The sequence below is a fragment of the Pituophis catenifer genome, unplaced genomic scaffold (assembly GCF_029215685.1).
Source record: "Pituophis catenifer annectens isolate HBS135680 unplaced genomic scaffold, rPitCat1.0.hap2 SCAF_13, whole genome shotgun sequence".
NCBI classification, from domain to species: Eukaryota; Metazoa; Chordata; class Lepidosauria; order Squamata; family Colubridae; genus Pituophis; species Pituophis catenifer.
This window is the reverse complement of record NW_027256893.1, coordinates 24,626,908-24,646,429: the sequence shown is the minus strand read 5'-3', so window position 1 is coordinate 24,646,429 and position 19,522 is coordinate 24,626,908. Positions and strand designations below refer to the sequence as shown.

General features: G+C 43.5%; 1 protein-coding gene across 6 annotated transcripts in view; it reads right to left on the bottom strand.

Annotated features, from left to right (window-relative positions):
• BANP (BTG3 associated nuclear protein) overlaps positions 1-19,522 on the bottom strand; it is an 86,308-nt gene that overhangs the window by 34,198 nt on the left and 32,588 nt on the right. For 4 of the 6 annotated variants that reach the window (XM_070952686.1, XM_070952688.1, XM_070952690.1 and 1 more), the window contains 4 exons: positions 16,647-16,886; positions 10,136-10,303; positions 4,863-4,993; positions 901-972 (listed from right to left, as the gene is read on the bottom strand). In XM_070952686.1, coding sequence (XP_070808787.1) covers positions 901-972; positions 4,863-4,993; positions 10,136-10,303; positions 16,647-16,886 — 611 coding nt within the window. The remainder of the gene's footprint in view (positions 1-900; positions 973-4,862; positions 4,994-10,135; positions 10,304-16,646; positions 16,887-19,522) is intronic. The other 2 variants (XM_070952687.1, XM_070952689.1) reach the window with 1 other exon arrangement.

Genomic DNA, 19,522 nt, shown 5'->3' with positions numbered 1-19,522 from the left:
GAGAGAAACACAGGCAGTCCTCAATTTATAACAATTGAGATTGAAATTTTAGTTACATAATAAGTCATTGCAATCATAAGTCGGGGCACCACAAGACCAGACTCAATTTTACAACCATTATACCATGGTCGTTAATTGGGTTACAGTGGTTCTTAAACAAACCACATGGTTGTAAGTGCAAATCCATTTTATCCATGGGCATTTTTTTTTGTTGTTTTGTTTTTCTGCTGCACAGGGGTAGTTGCTGCCAATATTTTTTGCTGCAAAAGGGCAAAAACTATCGCAAAATGTGGTCGGGTGAATGTGGGATGCTGCAACCGGTTGTAAATGTGAACTGATTGCCAAGTACCCAAAATGCAACCACATGACTGTGGAGGGTGGTGTGGCAGTTGTAACTTCAAGGGCAGGTTGTAAGTTTTTGAGTGCGTCATAACTTCATACAGTCTTTAAGCTACCGGTTGTATGTTGAGGACTGCCTGTAATATACCTCGGCAGAAATAATACATTTAAGCAGGAAAGCATGCCCCTGCTACACATTATAAAATGCACGCACTTCAACAGATAAGCATGGATTTGCCTTTGACACACAGGCCACCATCCTATTCCAATTTACAATTAGCTAGGAACTGCAGATACCTTTGTACCCGGGTACATTTTCTTCTGAAATGTCTTTGAATATTGGAAGCTCGGATTGGTAGTTATGTTGTTGCAACCAAATTGCCAAATTTGGAGCTCAAACCAACAACATAACATTTTCTTCTCCCTATGTGGCCCAAGAGGCAAGGAGGAGGGCGCCGCTGTCCCTTACAGCATTGCACATTCCACTCAATGCTTCTCCTCTTTTCCAGCCACATGGAAGACAAAGTTTGCTCCTTCCAGATAAGTCTGTTGAAGGCTCACCTCGCTGTCTTGCGTGATCTGGACCTGTTCTCCTTGTGGCACCTGTGCTATGTGGAGATGTCCCTGTGGGATCCATGAATTTAAAAAAAAGGAAAGAAAGAGGAAACATGAGAAGCATTAGTCAAAACTTTATGAATGCTGCCAACTTAAAACAATATTGCTCAGCGGTGGGAGAAGCAGGCACAGAGAAATCAGTGTTTCTTCTACACCTTGGAATCTTTTCTTGCTAAAAGAGAAGGAAAACTCACTTCAGGGAGGTGCACAGCTAACTTTCCAAGGTTGTTTACTTTTTGTTTTTTTCTTTGACTGTTTTCAGTATCTAGGGATTTTCTAGCTCTGGAGATAACAGGAAAAGTATAATTAACATGTTTGTAGAGAACTACAGTTGTCCTCCTGCTATACTGCCTGGAAAATATCCACTTGGACATTGCTTGAACCTTCCTTGTTCTCCTGAAAAAAAAAAAGAATGAAAAGAAGGACTAAGGGTGATGTGATACCAGTTTTCCAGTATCTGAGGGTCTGCCCCAAAGAAGAGGAGGAGGAGGTCCACCTATTCTCCAAACATCAGAAAGCAGGACAAGAAACAATGGATGGAAACTAGTCAAGGAGAGAAACAACCTGGAACTAAGGAGAAATTTCCTGATAGTGGGGACAATTAATCAGTGGAATGGCTTCCCTTCAGAAGCTGGGGTGCTCCATCACTGGAGGCTTTTAAGAAGAGACTGGACAGCCACTTCTCTGAAATAGAATAGGGTCTTCTCTTGCTTGAGCAAGGGGTTGGACTAGAAGATCTCCAAGGTCCCTTCCAACTCTATTATTCTGTTATTCCTATCCAAAGTTTTATGTCCCTCAGGGGCAAACACCAACTCCATTCAGGTTCAGGGTTCCCATGGGACACTTTGGGCAAGTTCTGCCACAGATGGGTTTAACCTCAACAGTTGATGTTGTTTTTTTTGTGGCAGGGGCTATTTTGAAAATAAAATGCCCCTCAAGTTAGGACTTGCTGCCTTCTTCTTTCAGATTTTTATTTATTTATTTATTTATTTATTTATTTATTAAATTTTTATACCGCCCCCTCTCCCGAAGGACTCGGGGCGGTGAACAGCCAAGATTAAAAACACACAATACAAATATTAAAATGCATTAAAACAGAATTAAATTATCTTAGGCTTCTCCAATTTAAGACCCCGTTACCCATAAAATTCACCAATTAAAAAAATTTTAACCCAGCCCGGCTTGCTGAAACAGAAAAGTCTTCAGGGCCCGGCGGAAGGTCCGGAGATCCGGGATTAGTCGTATCCCTGGGGGCAGCTCATTCCAGAGGGCGGGTGCCCCCACAGAGAAGGCTCTTCCCCGGGGGGTCGCCAGCCGACATTGCCTGACAGACGGCACCCTGAATTTTAGTCTAGGACTGAGCTCAAAACAGCCCCTGAATCCTCAGAACTTTCAATCAATCAGAATAGAGCTGGCAGGGACCTTGGAGGTCTTTTAGTCCAACCCCCTGCTCAAGCAGGACTTCCTATATAATTTCAGACAAATGGCTGTCTACTCTCTTCTTAAAAGCTTCCAGTGATGGAGCAACCACAACTTCTGGTGGTAAGTTGTTCCACTGGTTAATTGTCCTCACTGTTAGGAAGTTTCTCTTTAACTCCGGGTTGCTTCTCTCCTTGATTAGTTTCCATCCGTTGCTTCTTGTCCTGCCTTCTGGTGCTTTGGAGAATAAATTGACCCCCTCTTCTTTGGGGCAGCCCCTCAAATCCTGGGACACTGCTGTCATGCCAGGGCTTTTTCTCTGCTGGGCATGTACGGTTGAGGTGTCTCTGCTATATTTTTGAAAGGTGCGCAAAACCATTCAGGAGAGGGCGGTAGAGACTTCTGTAAAATAAACAAACCCTTCCATTTGGGTGGAGAAAACAATTCCCCGAGAAAAGATAAGCTTTTCTTTGCTAGGGAATCGCCTTTGGTTTGCAGCTGCTCCCGAGGGAAGTTGTGCCGACGGGGGAAAGCAGAGAATTGCGCCTGGAGGGTTTAATAAAAAGGATGCAATAGATCACTGCGTGGTACAACGGCTGCCTGATTGAAAAAGGAGGGGAAATGATCAAGGGAAGTGGGGAAAAATTACACCCAGGCTCTGATGGAGCTTTACCTGCTGGCCCACAAGCTGCAATTTGACTTCTTAAAGTTCTTTTGGGCTCATTTTTGTGCTGTTGGGTAGAAGCCCAAGATTAAATGCATCCACAAGGAAGATCTGTCAAAGACCTTCTTTTTCTTATAAAGCACTAAAAATTTCACATAAATTTCAAAGAAATACTGATCCTCCTATTTTAAATAGTTTCATTTCCTTTGGAAGGAAACTGTCTATTTATAGTGGGGAAACAGAAGGACCAAATATCCAAACGACAATAGGAGCTGTATATAAAATAAGGCCATGCAGCCAATCCTGGCTGAAATTATAAGCAAACTGCCTTCCCTTCCAAACACTAAATCCTCATCGGCTTTTAAAGAACAGCTGGCACAATGGCCTGCTTTAGTTAAAAAAAAAAGGGGGGGGGGATTATGCTGCTTGCAAACTAAGGGAATTCTTCCAGTGCCGCCAGAAAAGGCAAGTTCTTCTACCTATGTGTCCCTTTCCATCCCATAAACACAATAGGAAGTTCCATGTACACAAGCTGAACTACCTGCAATTTAAAAGATGAAACATTAAATGGGAAAACATAACCAAAAAAAAATGGTCCTAAATAGGAATTGCCATGGAACAGCAGTGGAAAAGAGTCTGCCCAGATTGTTGGATGCGAGAAGCAAATAAATTTCATAAATAAATGAATGAATGAATAAAAGAGTCATCCCTGTCTCTTTACATGCTGGATTTGCCAAATGTGTCTAGTTGGTTACTGAGTGTCTTGCCAGCTGCTGCATCTCTATGGGACACAGAACCCAAAATAGGTAGGTCTTTTCCTTTGGTTTCACCTGATATATCATTAATGTTCTTAGATCTTTCATGGTGCTTCCTTTTACCTCTCCACCCAAGGAAGCTCTGGTAACCTTCTCTGTCTTCTCTGCATTGATATGGAGTAGAAGTAACCAGGAAGGTGTCTGACCCAGACTTTGAAGGGGAATGGATTAAAAATAGGTTCTGGACTAGTTTGAGTTTGGTTAGGTGTCTTAAGCAGATAGAAAAGGTCTAAATCAAGTAATTTTCAAAAAAAATCCTTTGTATGTACAAGTGGAGATGTGGATGAATTATACTGGCTTGAATTTTAAGACAAGCTAACCTTGTTTGCCTTTCCAGAACAAACATAGAAGCTCAAATGCAACCGGTCCAGAGTTTTTGGATCATGGAACCCAGTTCCAGCTTTTCCATGCCCTACCAGGGAAATCCTTTAAGAAAAGCCTGAGTAACAGCAGAAGTGCCACACTCCATCTTTAAACTTCCTGCCTTCTGTATCTTTTGGGGTCAAAGTGTTAACTTTACTTAAACTTTTTAAAGAAAAGAATTTAATGCCAATGTTTATAAACCGGGCTTATGTACACAAATTTAACCATATACACATGGAAGAAATTCAGCTAACAGATGTCCAAAAAATTCTTCAGAAAGCACTTTGGAAAAAATGAGGGCAAATGGATTGCTCGTATCGCTAGGGAGAGGCTTATGTATAATCCATCAAGACTGCATCCTGCACGGAATGGGACAATGGAAAGCAACGATCGGCATGCAAATCCATGCGTGCAGATGCAGTGACTACAGAGCCTAACTTCAATGATATATTTTTACACGCATACGCCACACACAACATCAAGGACCACACCAGAAAACGGATTTTTCCAAAACACATATGGACGTGCCTTAATTACATGAACCTCAGGAAATCATATTTTGGGAAGAAAGGAAAAACTGAGTCTGAACTGTGCGCGCGGAAAGCAGTTGTAGAGCACTGAAGGGACGGTCAAGAATGAATACTTACTACTTGCACTTGGCCGTCCTCTCCTATCTGGTGAATCTGGACTTGCTGGGCGTTGGCCAAAGCATAATGAAGCGCCTGGGGTTGGTTGGCCTGAATTTCATTTGGGGCCGACACGGTACTCTGCGTGCTCTCTGCAAAACAAAGCGAAGTTCTCGGGGTTTATCACAAAGCTCCCCACCCCTGATAACACCCAAATGTCCAGATTAGATTTCTGCAACTTGAAGCCTTCTGAGAGGAGAAGTGTCCTCAGGTCTGGGGAAGGGTAGGCTGGAGAGGCATAGAAAGTCATGTCGTAAGTGTTGCTGTGAAACAGAAGTTATCCATCGTTTATTTTAAAAAAACAAAGTACGGACCTTTCTTAGGTTTCTTAATTATTAAATTGTAATCTGCGGCGTTGCTGAAATCCAGTGATAACATCAGCAACGTCTTTTAGAAGGGAAGGTGTGTTTTGTATATGTGTGTGTGTGAGAGAGAGATGCACACGTATCTTATAACTCTATGGCAGCAGCTGAATTTTTTTTCTTCAACTTTGTTTTATTAACCTAGAAATGGTTCCAGATTAATTAGCGAAGTTTCCAACCGGGAAAGCGGGACTTTTCCCCTCGGCCCTAACCTTCCTTTTCAGCTCACTGATTACCTTCAATCCATCCAATTGTGACTTCATTTTTCCAATGGGCTGTTCAAATGTTTTCTAGAAATTAACAGTCAATCTGGAGGTTCAAATCTATAGTTCTGAATATTATTTCTCTCCCCTCATTCTGCAACCAAGGACCAAACAACACGAACAGAACTGAATTAAGGGCATCAAGAAAGTGCCTAATTCTTCACAGAATTATTTTTAAAGAATCCATTTATTTGAATAGCTAGATAAGATAAAGGGAAAAAAGAAGGCAAGGCTTTGCAATGCAGGAGCTACCTAAAGTGGTCTATTGTAACATATACTTCTCTCATTTTATTCCAAATATGTCTCTGGTCCTCCTAAATTTTCAAAGCCTTGAGATTCCATATAAGAATAAGCTTTGAGAGTTCATCCACACATCTCCATGTCTGATTCTTACTATTTAAAAAAAAGAAAATTGTCCAACCACTGAGAGTCACCATACAGAGAAGCAGTTCCTGTAACTTTGCCTGCACAGTTTTGTGCCGTGCACTTTTGTTCAAACATGCCAGGGAAGGACAGGGCCTTAGAGTGATGGATGCTGCAGACCCAATCCAATGTTGCCGAAACCTGTATACGAATGAGTTGGAAAGGGATACAAAGCACCAGCAATGCAAAGCTTTCCTTGATGGACAGGTGATTACATTTCTGTCACACAGTTTTAAAATGCTTTGTGTCAACATTGCCAATTTTCCATTTGCTGATGCCTTTCTTCTTATTTTGATGCCTGTGGACAAGACGACCACAACTAAGGTTGGCTATGAATCAAAGCAATACAAGAAGGAATTGCTTTAAATATCCAGCAAACTTCCCCTTCCTCGTGTTCACGCTACGTAAGCTCCCAAGCCTAGGAAGCATCCCGATCCAACTTCAATTAGAAAAATGGTCCCCAGAGTGCCTACTGACCAAAACGGTCCCAGGGTGGATGGACGGATGGACGGATGCTTTTGAGTAACGACATTGGAGTAACCCTGCGCATTGTTTGTAATAGAACAACACAGGCTCGTGTTTGTCACTGGCCAGCTGCTTCCTTTACAGATGTTAAAAAGCTATTTTTACATCTGCCAAGTGAACCGAGGGACTGCTGAATACCACAAGCATAACACTCACACAAATGTCATGCGTCCAACAACGACCTCTCTCGAGAAACAAGTCTGCTTATAAACAGAATTTTTCAGCATCTGGCTGCGGTGTCATGACCTCAGATAGGAAGGGGAAGGAAAAGATTTAGTAGGATCTAAACCCCAAAATCATCATCTATTATTCAGAGATAACTGCCAGATGCAACACCACCTTTTAAAAAAATAAGAGCTGTTCATACATTATTTTAGTATAAACAGAAGATAACCGTGAGAGAGAAGGATACACTCAGAGATGTAGAATGCCAACTATCTAACCTTCTTTATATAAAAAAATAATAATAACACTGAGGTGTTAGAGAATTCATGACTCATATGAGGACCATGGGTTGAGCATGAGTTAAAACAGTTATTCTGTAGGAAACCTCCGTTTAATCAAGCCAATGTACAAAAAAATTCAGCCTCGTGCCCTAATGGTGGTGCATTTGATATTTTTTTATAATTTGTAGCATCATTCCTTCTGGGTAGGTGCTGGATGCTCAGAATAATCAAACAATTGCTCAGTGAACTCTGATTCTAAAATGAGAGAATAACTAAATGGAGAAAGAAATTTCTTCTTAATTCTAGGTTGGATCTCCCTCTGACAAGCTTCCATCCATTATTTCTTGTCCTTGGATATTAGGCTGACCCCCTCTTCTCTGCATCAGCCCCTGAAGTGTTGGAAGACTGCTATCAAGTTTCCCCTAATTCTTCTCTTTGATGGACTAGACCAGAGGTCTTCAAACTTGGGGGACCCCTGGACGAGACACACCGAGTTCCCTCAACCTTTCATCAGATGGTTTAGTCTCCTATCCCCTAATCATCTTTGTGGCTCTTCTCTGCACTCTTTCTAGAGGCCCAACATGGTCTGGGGCAAACTTGAGGCCAGCCTTATCGCATTATCACCTTCTCTCCATGTGTTCAATTTTTATTGGAGACAGAGGGGTTGGCAGGCCGAAGAACTGAACTTCAGGTGGTAGAATGGAAAGAGGGAGGGGACGAGGCTAAGGTCGGGGCTTTCAGAGAATTTTGGAATGTTTAAAATAGCACAGGAAAGAGATAGAAACGATAGCAGAGTCAGCGGTCTGAGATCCATTTCTGACTCCTCGAAAGGGGATCTGGGAAACCAGTGCCAGCCTGCCCCGATGCCAGCTCCTTGCCACCCTCCTCTGGAAAACCATGAAACCAAAACACACACAGAGGCCGAAGCTACAGCAGGCTAATCGATTCCTTCCAGCACAAAGTGTAGCCTTTTTTTAGAACCGGCAAGGGAGCCAAAAGAAATGTGGGGAAACTTTCATTAGTTACCGCAAGAAACTAGTACATTTTGTGACTAGTTGTAAAGATGCTCAGCCAATTAAACACAGAGCAGCCTTAATTAGTGTCTTGGGGTTGTGGGAGGAAGAAGAGAGACTTCTGGAAGCTGTGAGGCAGGCAAAAAATGGTGCTCTTCAGTGCCTGCTTTCTGCCCAGAGCTTGAAAGTTTTTACAGTTCGTTTAGTGACTGTTTGAAGTTACAACGGCACTGAAAAAAGTGACTTATTTATGACCATTTTCACACTTACGACCATTGCAGCACCCCCATGGTCACGTGATCAAAATTCAGATGCTTGGCAACTGACTCATACTTATGACGGTTGCAGTGTCCTGAGGTTCTATGATCCCCTTTTGCGACCTTCTGATAAGCCAGATTCACGTAACAACCGTGTGGAAATTTCAACTTCGACAACAACTTCAGGGATTCCACTTTAACAACTTTGGCAGGTAAGGTCATTAAATGGGCCACACTCCCTTAACAAGTGTCTCGCTTAGCCACAGGAATTTTGGGCTCAATTAAGGTCATACATGAAGAACTCCCTGTCTAGTCACTTTTGCCCTGGATGAGGCCGAAAGAGCCAAGAGGGCGGCCATAACGGTTGAGTCAAAGCTTTGTCTGTTTTTACGTGCATGGCCGTCTTGAGTTTCGACCACTCCTTGCAGACGCTCCTTCCCCTGTTCGCTTTCGGTTCTCATCTGAGCTACATCTGCTCTCAAGGGAGGCTGGGATGGATACGCAGACGCTTCCGAGTTAGGCCTAAGCCTTCCTTCAGTGATGCTGCCATCCATCTCAAGGGGCTTAAGGCCATGGCTGCTTTCAGGGTCCTGAGAGAGAACTCTTGAAGTGTGCCCTCTTCTCATGTCAACCCATTAAAGCTAACTGGGACGCCGATCCCTTTGGGGATAAAACCCGACTGAGGTTCTGATGTGGGCACAAGCATTTCTCTCGTGTTTCCCTGCAGCCCCTCAACAGGGTCAGACGGCTCCAAATGTGGCGTTCCTCTGGGAAACAAGGGAAGTTCCCTTTACACGACAGGAGAATGAAAGATCCCCAATCCCATGGCAAGAGACCCATTTGGCTGAGCCCCAGTCCACATCAAAGACGTGTGCCGGGATAAGTATTTTTCATTTATTGCTCATATGCATGCATTTTATTTGCTCTGTGGACTGGACCTCAACCAGCTCTTTTGTTCTCCTGCAAGCTCATTTCCAAGGCTGAGTGAGATTTCCAAAATATTTCTGATTAAACTGTTCTTCTCCCTGTCCAAACTGGTCACAAGTTCAGTCTAACTGGCTGGAAGATAAATGCTGGAAGATGATAAAACACAGGGAGAGAAGGAACAAGGGCAACCTTACCGGCTCACTTAGGGTAGGCAGATTGGGACATGGGGTGGATTAGATCAGAAGACAAGCCCTCCGACCCACAGACCAGCCCTCCTGGGAGCGCAGTTGCTGGGGTGTTTGGTCCAGATCCCCCACGACTGACTATGGGGTCTCTCCAAGTTATCATCTAAGTATTGTAGGGGATGATCAGGCTGAGTCTGAGGGAGGAGTCAAATGCATTATCAGTTTGGAGTCTCTACACCCTGTAAGAGACTGAAGTTCAGCCCCACCCCCCATACTCCCTTGAAGTCCATTGGCTCTTATCTGGAGCCAATTTGCCTTGACTGTTAGTAGTTCAGATTCTTGTTAGTAAGTAGCAGGACATAAACTTGTAGCTCTTTTGAACTCTATCCTGGTTCCAAGTATTGACAAATATGAGATTCTCCAGCTTCAGGCCGTCTTTAAAATACGCCCCCATACCTTTCAGTGAGAAACCAAATTAGGAAGAAAACAAGACTGATTTCACTGCTATTTAAAAAGTGAAAATTGCAGGTATCGATCAGAACAACTGATCTATTGTTTAAATTAATTTGCTCTGGTTCAGAAAGAATGATACTAAAAAGGTTTGCGAAGAATACTCTCAAGCACATAGACGGACAGTTTAAGAGCAGTGCGAATTACTACTGTTTGGATAAGTGGCGACTATCAGGTTACAACAGTTTCCAGTGGAAGCCATTTGGCTCACTCCTTGCCTCCAATACATAGAAAAGTCTATGACTATTTAAAAATATGCCCCAAAACAAGAAGGCCACTAAACTGGCTTCATTTGGGTGGGAAAGGAGGAGGGGGAATATTACCTGAGCCACTGTAGGAGGAAGAAGAGGGTGTCCGTCGTGAAAAGCTTTTTACAGCCAGACTTTGGCCTCGCTGTTTCCGGCGCCAGGCTGTCCGGCATTTCGAGTCTATACTCTGCTTAATCCGGTACCAGTCAGACTCTGTGATGCCGAATTTATAAAAAAGGTGACCTGCAAGGCAAAGAAAATAGCAATAGCACATAGACTGATATACCGCTTCACAGCGCTTCTACAGCCCTCTCTAAGCGGTTTACAGAGTCAGCCTCTTGCCCCCCCAATCGCCTGGGCCCTCCTTTTACCCACCTCGGAAGGATGGAAGGATGGGTCCGCCTTGAGCTAGTCGGGGTTGAACTCCTGGCTGTGGTTATTAGAGAATCTTCTTTAAAGGCAAATGACTGGAAATTAAGTGCTATAGAAGAGGTGGTGTGTTATCCGCTTCATACTCTTTGCCTTTCTAGGAACGGCGCGCTACGTCTTGCGATCTTATTAACAGACTGACGCAGGGACTTTGGAGGTCTTCTAGTCCAGCCCCCAGCTCAAGCAGGAGACTATACAGAACAGCATTTTGTGTAGCCAGCAATCCACTTGGAAGAACTAACTGGGAAGCTTTGGCATTTTAAAGTCATAGAGATCCTGCCAAGGTGATCCCCAAGGAAGGCACCAAGCATTCGTCCCCGGAACCTGCTTTTTGGATTTCAGGTTTATCAAATTGTGACAGCAAGCAAAGGGGAAAACCGAAGTGTGGGGCGAGGAGCCAGACAACGCTTAACTATTGCAGGGCGACCCAGAGCTGTTTACCCCCCAAGCAAAACTCTCTGGGTTCAACAGGGCTCTAACCTGCAGAAGTCACCCAGCTATCCTTGTCCTTAAAATGGGTCAACTGGTTTTCTGCAACATGGCAAGACTGAACAGATTGACGGAGAGCTTTTTGGAACCAAAGGCCAAGTGTAGCAATCCCAGTAGAGAAGAGAAAGTGTTTGCAGAGGAGATGATATTGCAACCAATACGGTTTTCCTCCTTTGGGGGCAACATTCGGCAATGCTTCACTTCTAGCATTCTAAACCGGCCAGTTTCCCCTCTTTTTCACTCCTTAGCACTCCGTAGATGCAACTCTCAGAGCACTTCAGCTGCTCTATGCTTTGTTCGGAGCGTCTGTTAGTCCCTGATTTCAAACTGACAGGGGCCCATAGATTTCCACTGGATTAGTGACCAAATAAAATTTCTTGGTGATTCAGACATCAAGGGACAAGCCTTGCGAGTGGCTTTCAAATGCGGTGTGAAGGCGGTGCAAATCTTGTTACTATACTTAATCTAAGGCATCAGAACAGAGGTCGATTGTTGGAGCTGTGCTATACGTGTGAAAACAAGTGCTGTTTTTCAATCCAGTCTGCAGCGCCAAGTATCTTGGCAGTTTAGCACCTAGTGCAAACTATAATTTTCTTTTCAGCACCGACAATGAAAAAAACGGTTCCCACAATTGTGCTCGGTGTCTCCGCAGTACAATTCAACAACTGGAAAAATCATTATTCCCTCTCTAATTCTGAGTCTGGGATACTCTTAAAACTATGATGGGATGTTCACTACTGTGTCGTGAATAAAATTGGGGACCTTTGAAAATATGCCCAGAAAATTGGAGAGAAACCACTAGAAGAATTAAACCTCCAACGTTAGAAATGGATCCCAAGCAGCCTTGAAGCTTGCAAGGCCACTGGAAACGAAATGGTTATTTTGCATGTATTAAACGAGGCACTTTCGACATTTGCAAGCGGGAGTATCCAGACTTAATTTGCAATGTTCTTGTTCTCATTTAATGTAACCCGAATCGCTGATTTATGGGACCAAGTTGGAGATTGGCTCGAGGTTGGGAAAGGAGGCTGAAAAAGCATTTCATTAAAAGAAGAGAGCTGGTTAATGTGAGGACCGCTTTAGTTCTGGAGCAGTGATAAAATCCAAGTGTTTCATGCTTTGTGAGTGTTATAGCTTCGAAATGGCAAGCCGGCAGCTTCATTAGCTTAGCTAAAATTTCTCATTAGAGCTCATCAGGCAGGGACCGTTATGAAGAAGCTCAGCAGTTTCCAGATTTAACACTCGACTCAGGCTCATGCTTAATATAAGCAACTGGAGCCTGGCGATGTTCAGCCCACGCATCGATAGCTTTTATTAGTTAATTCTCTGCTGGAGGGGAATAAATATTTTGGAGCCAATACAAAAATAAAACACCAGGCAGACTACCCAGAAAATACGATCGCGTCTTTAGAATTTACATCCCCGAATTTTAGCGTTCAATACGAGAAACGCACCGAGGTATTCCAAGCAGTTCACACAACAGGACCTTAAGCAGTAGATGAGCCGAGCAAACCATAAAACCTGAGAGGCCAGATTAAGAGAATTCTTTGAAAGAATTCTGGCTTTTCAGGTGACGCAATCTCAGCTATGGGAAAATAAACGCCGCAGCCCCATTCAGAGCCGGAGTGGGCAAGCATCCCTCTGTCTCTTTGAGGCCTTTGATAGAAGGTCATAAAGGGGCCATACCTGCCTACCCCTGAGCTTGATGGTCTGCTTCCCCATCCCCATCCTAAAGCCAGCAAGCGAGGGACCAGCACCGCGAGTGCTACCTTACAGGGTAGGTAGGTAGGGTGTGTGTATTTCTGGGAGAACTGCATGGCTGTTCTGTTTTGCTCTCCTGAGAAGATACGGTTTCCCAACATCTGCAAATCGCAAGCTTTCAGATGAAGTTCATCTTGCATTAACCAGAAACAGAAATCTGCTTCTTTTCCCTTGTTCTATTTTGATAGGTTTGCATAATTTGTTTTAGGCTGCAGCCCTCTGTCTGGGCTATTTTAAACCCTGATGGGTTCCAGATGAAACCCTCTCACTGATGAATTAAACTGATAGCAGGTTCACAGGGGACAGAGCCAGGCTACCATATTTTCTACCCTTGTAGGGATTCATCATCACATTAAAGTTGGGTTTTAATAGTATGGCTGCTTCTGTTCCCTTCTGAGAAAGGTTTGTCTGCATTTCTGCCCAATTCCACCCTGATTTTGCTTGCTCTCCCAACGCCTCCATTTCTACCACCATCCGTACAGAAACAAGCAAGCTCTACTCTGTTGCTTTTCCTCCAAAGCATGGACCATTCATTTCTTTGGACTAAGGGCTGATGGAGGGAAGACTGGCTCTCTGTTTCTGAACTTGCTTGAGAGAAGGAGCCTTTCATCCACCTGGCGGTGTGTCAGCCCAAGGATGAGTGACCGGCATCACAGCCCACCTCCAGTTCATCATAACTGGGCACCAGTTCTCTGCCACTGAGAGATCCTTGGGTAAATTGCCCAAGGAGAAAAGCCACGTGAATTTCAGTCCCAGGGGAAAGATGTGCTGAAATTCTATATTCTCTGGCAGCACAGTGGGAAATGTCCTATCCTCCCTTGTTGGCTGTACTTTTATTTGGCTCTAAGCGAACGCTGGACCTGGTCCCACTTACTCCAGATAAGACGTGGTACCCTTGCTCAGAGTCGTTAGAAATTTTTCGGTCAGGGAAGGGTACATTATTCACAGAACTTGGCAGATGAAGGAACTGTTGGTCCTGGAGTCAACCCCTTTCCTGTGTCTTCCTTTTAGTTAAATAAAAATAAATCAGTGCAAGGAATATATGTATTTGCCAGAAATATCAAGAAATTGGCATTCCTTTCCAATTGGAAATTGGAATACCCCTCAGCCTTTCAGCTGGGCTTTGGATAGACCTCAACCTACATTGACAACGTTTGTCTTATTAGCAGAGGTAGTCCTTGACTTACAACAGTTCATTTAGTGACTGTTACAATGGCACTGAAAAAGGGGGCGTATGGCTGTTTTTCACACTTATGACAGTTGCAGCATCCCCAGGGTCACATGATCAAAATTCAGACACTTGGCAGCTGATTCATATTTATGACGGCTGCAGTGTCCTGGGCAGGGATGAATTGCTCCCGATTCGGATCAGATTGCCGATCCGGTAGTGTTGGCGGCGGGTGGTTCAGAGAAAAATCCCTGCCCTCCCCCTCCCACATGCCCAGATGAACCGCGCGATCATCAGAGGCTTTTTTTTTAACTTTTAAAAGCATTTTTTCTACAACCTCTTTGGCTGAAAAAATGCTTTTAAAAGTTAAAAAAAAAAAAAGCCTCTGATGATCGCGCAGCTCAGCTGGGACTGTCAGAGGCTTTTAAAAGCATTTTTTTCTACAACCCACCCAGTCACATTACCCACCGACGCCCACAGAACCGGTAGTAACAGATTTTACATTTCACCCCTGGTCCTGGGATGATGTGATCCACTTTTGTGACCTTCTAACAAGCAAAGTCAATGGGGAAGCCAGATTCACTTAACAACCATGTGTCTAATTTAATAGCTGCAGTGATTCACTTAACAGCTATGGCAAGAGGGTAAAGTGAGCCAAATTCACTTAACTGTCTTACTTAACCCTAACCCTAACTTAACAACTGTAGTGAACAGAACAGAACAGAATTCTTTATTGGCCAAGTGTGATTGGACACACAAGGGATTTGTCTTTGGTGCATATGCTCTCAGTGTACCTAAAAGAAAAGATACATTCTTTTCTGTGGCAAGAAAATCTGTAAAACTCACTTAACAAATGTTTCATTTAACCACAGAAATTTTGGGCTCCATTGTTATCATAATTCAAGGACTACCTGTACTCTAACTTCAAATAATATTAAAAAGATTAGGCAGAAATGCCTGAGAAACCTATTTAGACTTACGAGAGTGAGGGACAAAAAAACCCTGCTAACCGCTGCCTATTTTGGATTTCACTGCTCCAGAACATCTTTCTTTAGCAGCCTTGTTGGAATGAGCCCTTAAGCATCCCCTTTGCCTGAATCCTGCCTTCCCTGATCAACCACCCGCTGCCATTATGGGAAGCGACCGAATGAAAATATACACCTCGAAAGATTAATAGCTTGTGGGAAAGCTTATGCACAATATCAAGAATTCTTAATAAGCATATTTCCCCTCACTTGGAAAGTGCGGCTGCAGAATATTATATACTTTTCAAAATATTTTCTATTAAATACAGATTTGGTTGGGGCTTTTTTCCCACAAAGAGAAAAGGATCAACAAGGATCTTTCCACTGACGAGTTGAAAGATGAGACTTCACCAAAAGGCAACTTGGCAATCCTGCTGGGTGGCAGCAGGGAGGTTGCCTGGGCGAAAATAATGCTCTTCCACAGGTTGTTGGGGAAAAGGTAGGTGGGTGAGATATTGTTCAGTGGGTGGGTTCATCAGTGCTTCAGTTCAGACATCAGCGTAAGCCGTGGCTTCCCCAACACATGACTTCTAATCCAAACCATGACTTGAGCTTCCAGACAGAGATGTATGGTTTAGATCAACTGTCTGACCTGGTTTTCTCTCCTTTCAGCATTAATCTTCATACATTCATAATCTCTGGAAAGAGCACCATTCTGAACCCGTTATCTCTGATCGTGAAATGTGGTTTGCCATTCCAAGCATCACAATGGAATAGACAAAACTTTGTTAACAATATTTTGGAGCGGTACTTATTCAGAATCTTTGCTGTTCCTTTCTCCTAGAACACAACTCTTCTGGGTCACATTTAAGTAGGCCCACACACCAACATGCACAAGGAGGATCTCTGGCACAGCTTTAACGTTTCCTTTTAAAACCAACTTTTCTCAACCTACTCTTAAGATCAGTAGATTTCCATCCCAACTGTTGACGGTCAACATGGGGCCAGCTGTTTGTAAAACTTTTGCAATAAAAAAAAAAACAAAAAAAAAAACATGGGGCCAGCTGCCTTATCGCCACCGGATATCGGGGGCTACGCCTGAATTTAGTTATATTTTTTTAACATGCAGCAGCATGGAATGAGGAAACTGGATCAGACGTAGCGAGAGAGCTCATCTGAAAGACGAATAGCATTGGAGACTTTTCAGCTTTTTCTAACTTAACTGCTGAGCGTGGCTTCCTCAAGAAATGGCCTTTCTTCCCAGCGGAGATCCCTCCACTTCCTTGGTCCGCTGGAGCAATTTAGCCACCCCTGTAAATCTTCTGAAACCAGACTTGCTTTCTCATTCATCGGAAAAAGTTAAGCATCCCCTATGTCTTTATCTTGAGAGGAACAAAAACCAGAAATTGGCCAATTTCAGATGCCTTCCGTTACAGCGAAGGGGAAACTGCTGGGTAATTTTCCCAGACTGACAAAACGTTTGTGTTAGAACGCAGCTGTGTACATGCGAAGGTTGAATCTTCCACCCAGTCAAGCCAAGTACTGTACATCTTTCCAGCTGAATCTTTTGGGACGGATTCAGACTGTAGCATGTCAGGGCAGTTCCAAAAGACAGTAGCTACCCCTCACCACCAAAACAAGACTTATCGGCCACCACACTTGGCCAACCATCCCCCAAATCATTAGAAACCCCAGGTTTGCCCCTCTGCTGTGCAAGTTTGAAAGACGTGCTTATGGGGAGAGATCTCAAGGCCCAAGGAGACCCAGTACTCACAACGGATGCCGTAAATCATGAGAGGATCGAGTTGCTTCTTCCCGTGCTTCCCTTGGCCAGAAAGGTTAGAGATCGCCTGGATTTCTCGATGGAAAAGGTAGTCGAGCAACGTCAGCGCCATCTTCTCAGCAGTCCGGCAATTGGTGCTGATGTGGAGCATGTCTGCCGGGGTGATAGGGCAGCGCACACGCATCTCGGGGTTGTTTTCGTCCCCAAGCCACGTCCCGCTAGGATAATCCTCTAAAAAGAAACACACGTGAATAGGGTGCTTTACTTCCCACTGAGATCATAACATTGCCCTTAGTCAAAATCTAGGTCGCATAGAGTGGGCTTATTTTAAGCAGGTGAATAACAAAAAGCCAATTATATGTATGTATGTATGTATGTATGTATGTATGTATGTATGATATATATATTTCTCTCAGCCAGGTTTTTTCCTACGTAAATCAAGATCTTTATACAGCCATAGCTCAGTGAAATCCGATTCACTAGTTTCTAGGCTTTTTCAGACATCAAACCAGCATTTTGCTGTCTATTGGGAGACTAAATACACAGCAAAATGCTGGTTATATATATATATATATATATATTTTCAGATGCTTGGCAACTGGCTCATATTTATGACAGTCGTAGAATCCCAGGGGGGGTCACGTGATCCCCTTATGTGGCCTTCTGACGAGCAAAGTCAGTGGGGAAGCCGGATTCACTTAACAACTATGGCAAGAAAGGTCGTTAAATAGGGGGAAACTCACTTAACAAATGTCTCACAAAGCAGCAGAAATTTTAGGCTCAGTTGTGGTCGTAAGTTGAGGGCTACCTGTATAAATGGATACCAGCATATAAAAAACAAGGAGGAATTCCTTTTAGAGACAGATGCCCTTCCTACAGTTCCTGCAGGAGAAAATGAATCTCTTTCTAGCCCTGCGAAGGCCCAGTTGGGACAGAACAGGAAATTATGATCGCCTGCTACATGCAAGAATCACATTAGGGTCAAACTCACATATTCATTTTTCTCTTCCCTTGTTTTCTGCAACCTCAAGAACCACGGAGAATTTTGTTTCTGCATCTAAAAAGCCACTGTTCCTTGTGACATCCAAAATTGAGGAGGAAAAAAACAGATCATTTCAATCACAATTAATGAGAAAAAAAAAAAAAAGGTGAGACAGGGATAAAAACATTTTATTTTCACCTCCGTGAATTCAGAGGATCTGGCAAACCCAGAAGAGATCTGAAGCCAATTTACTGATCTGATGCAAATAATAAACTCTATAAGCAGAAAAGTTTCTCTTTGGTGTCTCAAGGTGGCCTCAGGAAGAGAAGGGGACCTTTGGGGTTAAATGGACTTCTGTGAATTCTCCCTTGGTTGCGTTTGTGGGCTTGTGCTGCCAGATATGGGGGGGGAAAGCATGATGTGCTTCTCACCTACTAGAGTGGTGTGATGGGGAAGGACGCAGGCAGCAGCAACAGGAGGGTGTTTCTAAGCTCACCTCCAGACCACCGCTGGCTGTTTCCCTTCTCCAAACCCTCAGGAGCCCTTTGAAGGCAACCCACAATTGTCTTCGTTGTTCACAAGAGCCTTGTAGAGCAGGACAGTGGGTTTAATGGTGGGTTTAATTCTCGGGCTGTTCAAGGAGCCTTTCTAAAGGATGCTAAAGCCACAACTAAAACAAGCAAAACTTGCTGGTTGCTTCAAACTGCTGGAGAAGGAAGGGCTATCGTGTCAGGCACCAAGCGCAGAGCACTGAACCACAACAATGGTGGGAAGAAGCTGACTCAGCATTCGCTAGGAACAACTGGGAATGTGCAGCATTTGTAAGTACAGAAGAATGGTAATTTATTTGATTAATTGCACACAGGGCTCATTAAGAGAAGTCACTCAATGGGAACCGTAGCTCCCAAAGAGAAATGGATTTTTTCTTTTTTTAAAAAAAAAAATATTTTACGCTACTGGAATGGAAGTCTGCATTGTTTCTGACGCATTCACCAAATGGGTTGATTTACCTCTCCTAAGAATGAATCACTGGTGATGAAGAACACTAATTTTTTTTTATTTTACTACATGGGTACATGGTTTTTTTTAATATGTCAACACTACAAACAATTTACGTCCAGGGCAAGAGAAACTCAAACAACTCCACCCACCCAGCTGAAAAATGTGGAACTTCCATTCCCAAAGTTTAGTAGTGTTTGTTTAAGGGAAATTTGTTGGACGGCTGGCATCTAAGAGACCCATAAAATTGCTGACTCACCCAAACCCAGAATATAATTACTTCTAACTGTCTAATTAAGGAATCTTCCAAGGAGTAAAGATGCCGATACCCAAGGGGGCTCAAATTGTCATCTCTCTGGATTGAGGCCACAGCAGCTACAAGAGTTTAAGCCCTGTCTCCATTTAGGGGGTAGATGCAACCACAATGCAGAACCATCAGTGTCACCGCCTTCCTGTTGCCTGATCCAGAAACATTCAGCTGTTGACAGAGTCAAAATAATATTAGCGTGAACTTGCCACACTATTTAGTTTCTCCGTGTCAGAAACACTGTCGGTGTGATATGAGGGCTTTCCTAATGGCTGACAAGAGATCTGGAAAAAATTACCAAAGGATCAAACTCTTTTTTTTTTTTTTTTTCAAAACTGAAAAAAAGCCTCTCGAACTACAGCACGATAGAAGGCCGTTTTCTTGTCCTCAACATGCAAACCATTCCTTCAGTAATTCCCTTCCCCAAGGATAAAAGAAAAGAATTCTACTCTCCTTGGTAAGATTAATACTTTCCTTGGGCTTAGCTTGGAATAAACAATTCTGAGTACTCATCGAAGTGCATCCAAGCATCAAAAGAAGCCTGCCTTCAACGAAGCATTCATCACATCACCAGGTAGA